Source organism: Acanthaster planci, linkage group LG04 (genome assembly GCF_054643075.1).
Source record: "Acanthaster planci isolate LZ-2023a linkage group LG04, COTS_SCS, whole genome shotgun sequence".
Taxonomy (NCBI): Eukaryota; Metazoa; Echinodermata; class Asteroidea; order Valvatida; family Acanthasteridae; genus Acanthaster; species Acanthaster planci.
Genome location: NC_141780.1, coordinates 23444045 through 23456460, shown reverse-complemented (window position 1 = coordinate 23456460; position 12416 = coordinate 23444045). Strand labels below are relative to the sequence as shown.

The window sequence follows — 12416 nt, the reverse complement described above, 5'->3', positions numbered from 1 at the left end:
TTTCCTCTGTATGATTTGTGCATTTCTGTGTTCACAGACCACAAGTTTTACCCACTTGATGCACAAGTAGAAGTTTTGAACAATTAATAATTATGTACTACTGACAGAGATATATTGCTGTGGAAAGCAATTGATTCTGTCTGTGGCTTACCCAAACATATTTCGAACGCAGTTATCCTTTTTCATCATACAGTCCCAAGCAAGGCCCTTTTAAGAGTCAGGCAACTTTTTACATTGTAAAAGTAGATAAATGCTTGAATTTGTGACACAATCATTTCCTCTGAACAGAGCACGCAAAACACAACGTTGTAAATGATCCTTTCTCTATAATTTATATCACTTGACCATCATGTCACACATACTTATTGTTGAACTTTTATGAAGTGTACTTTGTAGTAGTTAAGCAGTAACGTTATGCAAGATGGAATCAAGAATAAGACAAGGCCCAAACCATTCAGTCAGATCTTTGGATATTTATTCTTAAAATCACATTTAGACAATAAGTTCCAGATTCATTCCCTAGTTTTCAAATATAAAACAAGCTTTTCAATACTTTTTGATATATTAACACCATTCTTATTTCCAGGGATTTGGACAGTCAACAATACTGCAACAAAATCCATAATTAAATTGTTTTAAATTAAACAATGGCATTTTGAATACTTCAAATATGAAAAGTTATGAATCCCACATGGCAATCAACAAACAAACAACTAATGCATTTTTCAAATAGAGCTTAAAATTAATGGACTGAAACAATATCTTGACCTACATGTATGTATACTTAGTGACAACTATGAAGTATGTTATTTGTGGCAGTTCACAATCTGTCAGTCACAGCTATCAATTATTAAGAACCAACTAGTTTGGGAGGAATCTGATGTTTCACTTCATAAAACAATTATTGAAAAAATAAACAGGTAGGGAGGCACTGTAACGCTGGTAACATTCCAAAATTCTTTAATTTTCAACACTTCTGGAAACTACATGTATAAATTTTACTTCTTGTACCTACTACCGAGCAGATACAATTTGTTCTGACAAACATGTCTGAAAACACAAATATTGCACTTGTATTTTTACAGTCAATTTTGTTTTTTGTGGGCCAATCTGTACCCTAGGCTGGCATCCTGGAGTGCATAAAGTTTACTTGTGCCACTACGGTATTTAACTCTCTGTTAACATTTTTATCTCAAAGAATGAAATGTAAAATTAAAGGCAAACATGGTGCTTATTTAAGTACCGGTACAACCACCCTTTACATCAAACTCAAGTTAGATCACGCCATTTTAAACTACTTTTTTCTTTTACTTTTGATCACATACAATCAGTGAACATTATAATCACATCAGTTCTTGGCCACTCATCTTGAGGTGGACACATTTGTTGGTGATCGTGCAGTTTTTAACTGACATAATCACTTTCTATGAGAAAAAGTGGAAACAAAGTCACTTCACACTTTACTGTAAGAGATCAAATTTGACAAAAAGGCACAAATATTTATACTACTGAAAGTTGGATCACCATCATACAACTTTCAATTTTCAATGTTATACATGTACCAGGGTTTGAGGTTAACACCATTTACCAATGACAACATTTTACCTTCAATGAAGTCTTTGAAATCGCTAATGATTTTTGACCGACAAGAACTGTCAAGATCATGGACAAGGTAGGTGAATGGTATATTCATATATTCACATAATAATTGAGTATCAAAGTCTGATAATGAACAATACCCATGACCATTTCGATCACCTCAGTACACAATGTCTGCACTTTTTATCCATCTGGAAAAAAGCTGGCATAAGGTTAGTCCACCAATACAATGCAGTGTACTGTTCCCAGAGTCATCTCAAATGTACATGACGAACAAGTTTGTTGGCTTGTTTCTCTGTGTGGGTTTGGGTAATTCGTGGTTGGGTTTTATCTTTTACCTTTTTTTTATTGTTCATGTGGTCTATTTCATGGACAGGCACTTGCAACCACCTTCAATGGGTTTTTAGCCTATTTTAATAATATGGTTGTTTCTGATCCTTTCTTGTAATGTCTTTTTCTTTTCATTTGTTTTTGCAAATTTGTACTGATGCAGTCGAAGAGCCTCTCGGTAAGCCTTAATTCGGCTTTCTGGGCAATCCTGCGGCCTGCATATGGCACATTTTTGTTGATCTGGGATTGCGCTTTTCGACAGGTTTTCCTAAAGTTTCTCGTCTTTGCTGTATATATTTATATGATTTTGTTTGTGCAGTCTCAAATCGTTGGCTTTATCTTATAATTTGTAATATTTAGAAATGTATTGTCATCTGTCCATGTTTCTTGCCCGAAAAATTATCTAAATAAAATTTAAAAAAAACCTTTCCCACCAGAAGCTTACACTGCACAGTGTACATGAACAAGTACTTCTTACACAATAACTTAAAAAAACAAGACACTAACTAAACCAACACAATGATACTCACTTCTGCAGAACAGGACAGATGATTAATGTCAAAGCATTAGTCCAAAATGTTTACACCCAAAAAATGAAGACTACAAACCTAGAGACCCTTCCTACAAGAGGTACACGTACATGCAGAGTGAGGAGACAAATATCCCTCAATGTGAACATTTCAAGTAGTTAAAGTTTTTGGGACTATTCCTCTGATGTGCAGACACAAATGTGCCTGTTCAAGTGTTAAAATAGACTACCCAAAAGACATGTATATGTACATGTATCATAAAATTCGCCTTCAAAGTTGTAGTTTGGACCAACTGTGCAACCAAGCTACACAAAGGGTCCAAGATAACACGTCACATTCCAGAAAACACTTCAATACATTGCTCAAACCATTTTTGTTTAAGCGAATGGAATTAGAATCAGCCAGTCTAAATCAGAATTATTCATTCTTTGAAATTACGAAATGTAAAAAAAAACTTGATCTGGTCGACTGGTTATTTTTGTGGAATCAGAGAAATGTTTGTTTATTCATTTTAAGATGACAGACCTGACATTGAAACAATTTGCTGAAAAGACAATGTTTTCAGTCTTCAAGCATACAGGTTCACCATCTATTTCTTCTTGTTTATATCAGTTATGATCTAAGTCACTTTCACCTGATTTTACAGCACAGCAAAAACAAGCTAAGAAAATACCTTTCTAGCAAGCATCATCAAAGGTTGATTTAAAGGTCAGCATCAAAGGTCACTCATTGTAGCAATATTTGAAGGATTGATCAAGGCATGGGGGATAAGGAGTTTTGCCATAAAGTCAAACATTCACACAAAGTCAAGTCTACAACTATTGTACACCTGACAAGGACAAATTATCAAGCTCCAAATTCGTAACATTTTCAAAGAGTAATTGTTTTGTTGAAGTAATATCATATGCACCGATGAACTAATAATTTGAGTTAATCATTCCCTGACCGATTTGCATACTCCACTTAGGGGTGTAAGTACATAGGTCATTAAAACACAAACATACCATTAAAATACTTTCAAGGTTCATGACTTAAAGTTACCTGTAACAATTTCAAAACCACTAGATCTGTATTTCAATAAAGGTTCTGTAAAATTATCGATAAAAAGGTTTGTAAATAAGAATGAGAAGAATTGTTGATGTTTTACTTCGAGGGTTTCGGTGAATGTCTGATTTCAAAATTGAAATATTGAAAAAAACTAAAAAATGAGACCAACATACAAATTTCAAACAGATGCAACTTTGGTACGAGTTCAGAAAAACCATACATTCTAAAATCAGCCAATTAAAAAATGCAAAATAGTAAACATAAAAATATAACTTATAGTCATTGTTTATTAACATTTGTTATCCCAACAATTAAATAATACATATGTACAATCTACTTGATAGGACAGTAATAATTTACACAGAGATATTTACAGCTAGCTAAATCATTCACACATTGGTATGGCCACAGACTCATCCATCTTACATTCTGAGCTAAAGTCTAACCAGTCATGGAGTTGTACAAACTGATACCATTCTGCCAGCAGAAATAATCATCATCAGTCAGGAAATGTTGGGAAGCCAGGCCATGAAGGAAGAAACTCTCTGCAAAACAGTAAATAAAATCCTTAGAAGAAAGGTAAGTGAAAGTTGAGAGCATAGAGGATAATCACAATTGAATATCGTACAGCAAGCCAAATGGGGAAAGCATTGTTTGAGTGCCCAGTCAAAAAAAGCATGAAATTGTGCACTTATGTCACTACATTGGGAATTAACAATTCCTCATCACCTGCAAGCAAAAAAATCCAATACTGCACTACCTAACATCCTGGGTATCACTTTTAAATTACTCACATTAATAAGCCAGGACTGGTGAAATGGCTTCTTCACAAGGACAGATAGGCTACGTCTACAAAACTCCAAGTTGTTGAGTTGGCTTCAATGGAGCTGCCCCGGCCAGCAAGGCACAGCCCTTTGACAGCACTAACATTACACTATGCCAATAGTATTTGCCCAATACATGTACTTGTTCCCCTTACCTAAGTCTGATCAATGTTCCCTTACCTCCGTGCATTCAGATTCTGCCCGTCTAGCTGTGATGTCTGTATTAAACTAATGTTCCTGATTGTGGATTTCCCTCATGTTTCTCCAGCCATGTCAACATCTCCTCACTGAAGCTATCTGCCAAAGATTCCCCAGCATCCCCACGATATGTTAAATCTTCTAATGATGCGGAGAAAGAGTCACGTGAAACCCTGTAGAAGGCAATACAAACAGTTGATTATCAAAACACATAATTGACATTTACCTCCCAGCACAAGTCCTTTGTATAAAACTCTTCAGCTGGTTAACTGTAAGTGTTCTTTTGGATAATATTCACTCAACAAAAACATGTATTGCACATTTTCGGCATTGATTACAGAATGTTAAACATATTTGTATTCATATTCTAGCTCTTTCCAACAGTTTCCACTGCCAATGACAGCAGATCAACAGCATGTACATTGTACATGTACTGGTAGAACTGGTAACCTCTTGACTTCTTCAGATATACCTTAGATTTACTGATAAACATGATAAAAATGCCTTGTGCATTGCAGCTGAGTGAAAATGGGTCCATCAAAAAGCCACAAACTATTCAATTCATTTGCAAAGTAAACCATCCATATCAACAAAATTTGGTTAACTTCACAATTTATCAATAACAAATACATGCACTGCTTTCTACATGTATACCAAATTTGACATTTTCCTTAAAACATCTTTAAAACTTTTGTAAAATGCGCTTCGTCTTCTTTGACATTTGTTTCTAGGATGATGAATAACAATGTATATGCATTAGTGCCACACCCTCCTGACAATATAAAGAAGATTGATCGAGAATCCTTGAGCAGTGACTGTGGGAAGGAAACAGTCACTCCAGCCAATCAAATCAGAGAACTGGACCCAGACTGAGATCAATGACCAGACTATCAGCAGGTGTGTGTCTAACATCAAGTCTACTTCTCTTTGTCCACCTGCACCAAGAGGAAATGATTCAGAAGACGCAACATAAACAAGACTATCTCGGGCACAGAAAATGAAATCAGGCCACCTTTTTTTAAGCACCTTATAAGTTGAACACCAAGAAAAGCGAGCGTCAATACAATACTGTGACCTTTAGAAAAGCAACTAAACAAACTCCCATAGGAACCAAAGAGGACGTCATATAAGAGATTTACACAGAAATGAGATGACACACCCAAATATAAAAAATGGAACATGTCGCATACAACAAGGATAAATGCACTGCTTCTCTACCATTCCCTTGCAGCTTTGCAGTGGTCTGCTACAGTGTCTCAATATACATTGTAAATCATGTGTATTTTACTCTTCTACACACAGCAAATGTAATTCACACAGCAAATACACAGGCCAACAGGCGTTTTAGAGGATAGTATCAAATGAATTTATCATGGAAATGATAATGCATTCCACAGCAAATTCCAGTGTACAATCCATCTCGTGAAAACACTCAGAATAACATGTCATTCTCATGAGTAAAATGTTCAAATTTCTCCTGATAATCTTGAAGGTTGCATGAACACCTAAATGAGTGAATTCTAGATGATACACATAGGGATCTCATCAAGTGGACTAAGTAGAATTGTTGAAAGGTATGGATCTACACTTGTCCTTCAGGCTTTTGCACAGATGCTCATCCAACCTACTTGTAGGACATTTAACGCTGCTTGTATCTCCAAATGTGTCACCACAGTATGCTCAAGTTAACTGGTCAAAAGTAATGAAGCTACAAAAACACCTTTCTGTTTTACTGCTGTAACAAAGCCAAATAGGAATACCTAGGACTCAAAAATAAATATTTTAATTCATTACACAAACTTCAATCTCACAGAAACTGGGCTAATCTAACTTCATGGAAGACCTCAGGGAAAGAAAAAGCATTTCCTGCAATTTGTTTGAGTTTGTCCGGTTGATTTAATAAATACATGTACCAATTGTATCCTTGAGCAGTTAAGGGATAAGAATTGTCAGAGATCTAGGGCAATCATTCTGCAGCATTATTTTTTGTGCTTGCGGCCTGAAGATTTCCCTTTCTGGACATTCCCCAATGACGAGGTACATGTAATACATGTACATGTATCTGTCACCTGCCTTAGGTAACCCAAAGGTTTGAAAAGAATGCATAAATACATGTACAGATCCAAAAAAAAAAGGAGAATGCCCAGAGACAAGTCTGGTAGCCAAGTACGACTTTCCTGATACAACCTGAACCAATCACTGCTAAAGCCTGCCGTCGGGATTAAATTTTATTCTCAACAAAACTTCTGGGGAAGAATCCAACTTGAGAGACCATGTTTCGATTTAATCCAGACAGCCAGATTTCTGGGGTCAAATGCAATTAAAGCCATGCACATCCTACCGGCAACAGTCAGCACAAAATGCATTGTGCAGGGTAACTTATGTCATTTCCTCGCACTCATGCTGCAGAGGAAAAACATTATCAAATCTTTCAAGGGTTTTTTAATACAATCAAACCTTTTAAGGTCATGCATCGCAGTAATAACAACAAGCACTGGCAAAGTTCAACAGGCTGTTCTTCCCATCAGTATCTCTTAATTTCATTTTTTTATGATCATGCATCATTTGATTACAGTTAATTCATTTCCATTTGACCATTTCTCTTTTGGAGGTTGGTTACCATGGCAACAAGCTGCAGGCAGAAGGCCAGCCATCTTACCTTGCGCCGTTACCGTGGTGGCACCCTGGCCTAGATCAGTGCAGCGGATTTTCATTCGGACTTGAAAAGGTCTGGTGGAGGATCAACTCAGAGGTCAAGGGTCAAATTCTCGGACAAAGCCCTCTCCAACATATTCAGTTCAAACTGTATCCTCTCAGAGATACCAACAATAGTCCTTCACATGAATGGCTCACTAGTTTTTGGCATAGAAGTTACAGTGCTTCTGAAGCCTGTCTACCGAATTGTTTTCAACAACAACTTGAAATAAAATACAATACATTGACAGCATTTGACCTCAAAACTATGAAAAATTCCAGCAAAAGACATGGTAGACTGAGAAAAAGCAAGAACACCACAACCCTTTTATCACAATGTATCATCCAAAACACCAACAAACAATAACAACTCACAAAGCCATGTATTCATGTGCATGTACATGTACATGGGTAGACAGCACAACAGAACCACTTGGGAGAAATGGGGCAAACAGACACATGTACTGGTGTGTACATTACTACATGTAGCTCTGGTTATTTTGTTAGGCTCAAATTCAATTATGTTGTAATAAGCATCCCAGGGGAAGAGAGTAAATATACATGTCAGTATAATCAAAGCAAAGAAAAAAGAGAGAGTGGTACATGTACATGTACATATGTACCATGTACATGCAGATGTACCGTACATACATGCATATGTTCCCTCAAGGATTGACAATGATATAGGCATGTTTCTTGAAATCAAATTTTTACTGAAGGACAGGAAAGGCTTTGCTACACTTGGAGCCAGAAAACTGGAAGGGAGGCTCACAAAATGGCTTTGCAAAAGCAAATACCAGAATATTTCTAGAATTTGTTTGATTACATTTCCAATTTTTCTGCAATCTCAAAAACTTCAAAATATGCAAAATGACAATAAGATATCTTTGTGTAATCTCCACAAATGGCCAAACAACTAATAGTACCTTATGGCTAAAATTAATTTCTAGCCATGTTGAAAAAAAAATGAATAAATCTGAAAGACAAAACTTGACAAAGTGGGCAAAATGACTGAGATTCTTACTTCTGATATGATGGGGGCCGCTCCTCATGCAGTCGGACCATATGGGATCTACCTTCTAGAGCGGTGAACGAAGGAAGGCTAGATCAGGTGAATGGATAAAAAACAACCAGAAACAAGACAGAGCAACATGCTGTGAGTTCAACAGACAATGTGGGGGGAGGGGGTAAGTGAAGGACAGCGCTGTGGCAAGATGGCATGCAATGGGTTAGTGGCAGCTTTTGGCAATCAATTATAACAAGCTACTGTACATGTGCAAAAAGGGAATGTCTTCTTCTCTCACAAATTAAGAGGTATTTATCAAAAATAAAATAGCGCATTTAAATAGTACAACATGTATAGCATATAGCAAATCACCCATTATTATTTAGGAATGTTACATTTCCATCTTCATAAAAAGCTTTATCTGATTTCTTCGAATGCTTCTGTGACAGTAATTGTAAATCGTAATTTCTCGTAAAGTTGTAACATGTTGACAATGTAAACTGCATGAATGAACATGTACATGTACTTTCAGTATATTTCAGTGTTTTGCACTGTGATGACATGTATGTGTACATTGCACAAGGAATGACTTGACATGAAGATGTTCCCAGAATGCATAATAATATCAAGATAACTGTATGAGGCTGTAATCAGGCAATTTAATGCTAATGTTACCCATATTACTGTACCCTCTGTCACGCTAACCATAGTTTTTGATCAAAGTCAGAGACACTATGACTTTGCATAATTATTTCTTTATGGAAAGAAAACATTAAACATATAAAAGTATACACCCAAACAAAAATGAAGCTCAAAGGATTGGGAATGCTTGAACATATATGTCCATGTATACGATGCTACTAGACAAAAGCAACAATGAAGCTTTTCTTGAAACTGCTAGCATACAGCACTCTCAACACAGTGCAGAAGTGTGAGACATCAACACTGTTTGCACATATAATTAAGGGACATGTACATGTACTTTCCAAAACTGCATCAGTACACATATACTTCTTCTAACGTCAATTATGTTATACATGTAGTTACATGTAGTTAATCTACTGGTGCAGTTGACTGATACTACTAGGCAACAGAATAATAAGCAAAATAACTGGTGTTTTTTTTAATTTCCCTAACCAAGTAAAAAGTGTTTAGGGAGTTACTGCAAATCCCCATTCATGAACGATAACAAAGTGTGTTACTTTTCATGCTGTAACAGTTTCAATATAGACATTGTCTTCACATGCATTCCTCAACATTTTCTGAAAGTTAGTAACTGACTCTGGAGTTAGTAATGTCTAGAAAGGGCAAGGCTGTGTTTTTCTCATTTTGTAAAGGACACTCACATCAGTTTTAGACACAAAAAAGGACACTGCATTCCTAGTGGAGTGACAAGCCAAAATTAGGAGCTACATGTAATGGTAATGAAGCTTTTAAGAAAGAACTTTGCTAAAAATAAATAAATTTTAAACAAAGGAAATAATTTGTTCAGCTACGAATACAGGTTTACAGGTACCGGTACCATGGCAGCATGTGTTGCTTGTGACCAATTCACAGGTATGCTTTGCTTACATGTAGCTGATCAATTTATGCTGTGAAGGTTTCGGAAATGGGAAAAGGGGTGTGAATGCAAGGGTTGCCTCTGCTTTCATGTTATTCTGAAAGTTAATTAAATGAAGTTCTTGAGATGAATTTAAGAAAGAAGAGATGCTTCATGATTACACAGTTTGGAAAAAATACACATCATCAAAGACATGAAACAGACTTGAGCAAATAAAACACAGTTTACGCATGGAAAAAAAGCAGGTGTTAATGTAGCCATTTCAACAACACATGAACAGAACTGGAACAACAAATACCTATTAAACATTTCACACACAATGTTATCATAACTAGAGACAAGATCCTGGATTTTGAAAACTGTTAGAAAAAGTATTGCAAAAACAAAACAGATTTTGTGGTAGAACTCTGAGATTAATTGGTTTTATGCCTTTTGTGTCTTTGTTCAAGAGCAAATCCCTTGTCTGTACAACAGCATTTTAATTTGCAATTGCTCTGCAGACAAGATGATAATTCAACCTTGAAAATGGGAACATGAGAAATAAGAAAGTGTTGTGGTTTCAAATCAAAGTTTTGGCTGTAAGAATCAAATAACTCTGGAAGAAATGCCCTTTTCAGATACCAACTCAGCCCTTCTACTATCAACTTTAAATACTACTCACCTATTAGTTGAAGCAGAATGGGTTGGTTTCTTGTGAAGAGCCACTGGTTCACAGGTCATGGGGGTGACTGGCTGATAATGGACCTTACTGACGGCAATACCTGTACCAAATGTCTGCTGGGGTCTTAAGACCATTGATGATGTAGTGCGGTAGACAGCAGCAGGTTTAGGTTCAGTTCTGTAAGTATCTGCAGGCTGAGGTTCCTGGTATAATGTCATAGACTGTGAATGTGCACTCATGTTGTGACTTGAGACATTTATATTGGAAGGGGTATGTGAGATGGATGCATAGCTGGAGGTATATTCAGAGACATGGGTGTAGACAGGTGTCCGTTGAGAGTGGTATGGGGATCCCCCACTGCCAGGACCTAACTGGATTGCCATAGATGAACTATGGGATGAATGGCTACTAGAGGACTGTTGGGAAGAGATGGAGTGATGACGATTACGAGTTGCTCCAGGCTGGAAGTCACCTACCAGTGAGGAGTGACCAGATCCACGATCTGATGGGACAGGTTGATCAATAGTGAAATCAACCTGATCATGGTAAACAGATTGATTCTGCTGTGGGTCATGTTGGTCCATCTGGGGGTCATATGGTTGATTAATGTAATTGTTGACCTCCTCAAATTCAAACTTCTTTGGGCCCTGCAACCGACTAGCATAGTTTTGGTACTGCTGTGATCGGTACTGCGTCCGACTCCGATACGGAGTATAAGCAGCAGAGTTCTGTTCCTCTATGTCCTGAGGGCCAGGAACACTACCAGATTTCAGATTCAGATTTCCAAGGGAATGGTGCTTCTTTGGTGAAGCAGGCTGGCTAAGGGAAGTTGGTTGTTGGTGATATTCAAGGTCATCATCAAACTCAGGGAGCTCACGGTGTGCTGATGATAACTGCAAGTCATGTAACGATGCAGCATGATGTCCTAAACGTGGGGAGTCGTAATCTCTCCGTGAAGAGCTCAGCTCAGGGGACTCATAGTATCGCCCAGTCCTATTCAGTGATCTACACGCAGTGCTGTTATGATACGATGGCGGTGGCCCCCGTGCTGAGCTACTGCCACTTGATCCAGAGTTTGACGGGTTTCTGTGACGACGTGGTGAATCAGCACCAGAAGTCTCCCCCTGCAAGTTCAATGTGGGTGTGCTCTTGCTAAAAGTGTCTGAATATCCAACAGGAGTCTTCGCGTAGGAGGGTTGCCGCTGATTTTCAACGTAGTCCACAGATCGATGTGAATGATAGCTATCCTTACTACTCATACTATTTGATCGGATTTGGCGAGGTCCATTCATTAAATCACTGCTAGTCTGCAGATTAGTTTCTGACTGGTAAGAACTCACAGGTGGTTTCTTGACACGAGATGACTTCTTAGAATCACTCTTCTTATATGCCTTCGGTGAATCTTTTGGTGGTGTATCTGAATAAATCTCTACTGGTGTCTGACCTTTATCCTTACTTTTTCTGCTCTGCGATGGAGATCTCCAGCCTCCATTCAGCAGTTGGCGCGGAACACTCTTGGAACGTATCCTGGCCCCCTTTTTGTCATCTAAAGTTTTAGTCCTTCCCCGCTCTGACATGAACCCAAAACCCAACCTTGATGTCGGTGGAGTATGGGGCGTGCTAGCTTTGCGGCCTGAGCGGTTCATGCTATTGTACTCTTCCAGTGCTCTTTTCTCAGGAGATGGTTCTGCCAATTCTAGTCCAAGTTTGCGACGGAGGTCAATCAGCTGCACTTCAATACTGTTAAGCTGAAGCATACCAAAAAGATGTTCACTTAGTATGAATTCTTAAAGCAATCTGGATTCAATGTTCACAGATAACGAATGCAACTTTATAACTAGGCATTTAACTTTATCAAACTGATACTGTTCTAGTAATTTCACTTATTAAATTAATTGCAAAAGTCAAAAGACAACTACCAACAGATACAAGAAAACAAACGCCTTATGTTTTATTTGACAAAGAG

The 12416-nt window shown here is 37.5% G+C and overlaps 1 protein-coding gene across 9 annotated transcripts in view; it reads right to left on the bottom strand.

Annotated features, from left to right (window-relative positions):
* Positions 1-453: 453 nt before the first annotated feature.
* LOC110983263 (uncharacterized) overlaps positions 454-12416 on the bottom strand; it is a 71122-nt gene continuing 59159 nt past the window's right edge. For 4 of the 9 annotated variants that reach the window (XM_087135511.1, XM_087135512.1, XM_022242397.2 and 1 more), the window contains 4 exons: positions 10451-12198; positions 8247-8324; positions 4511-4701; positions 454-4051 (listed from right to left, as the gene is read on the bottom strand). In XM_087135511.1, coding sequence (XP_086991637.1) covers positions 4554-4701; positions 8247-8324; positions 10451-12198 — 1974 coding nt within the window. In that variant the 3' untranslated portion in view covers positions 454-4051; positions 4511-4553. Of the gene's footprint in view, positions 4052-4510; positions 4702-7187; positions 7259-8246; positions 8325-10450; positions 12199-12416 lie in introns of those variants that run through there. The other 5 variants (XM_022242414.2, XM_022242429.2, XM_022242445.2 and 2 more) reach the window with 5 other exon arrangements.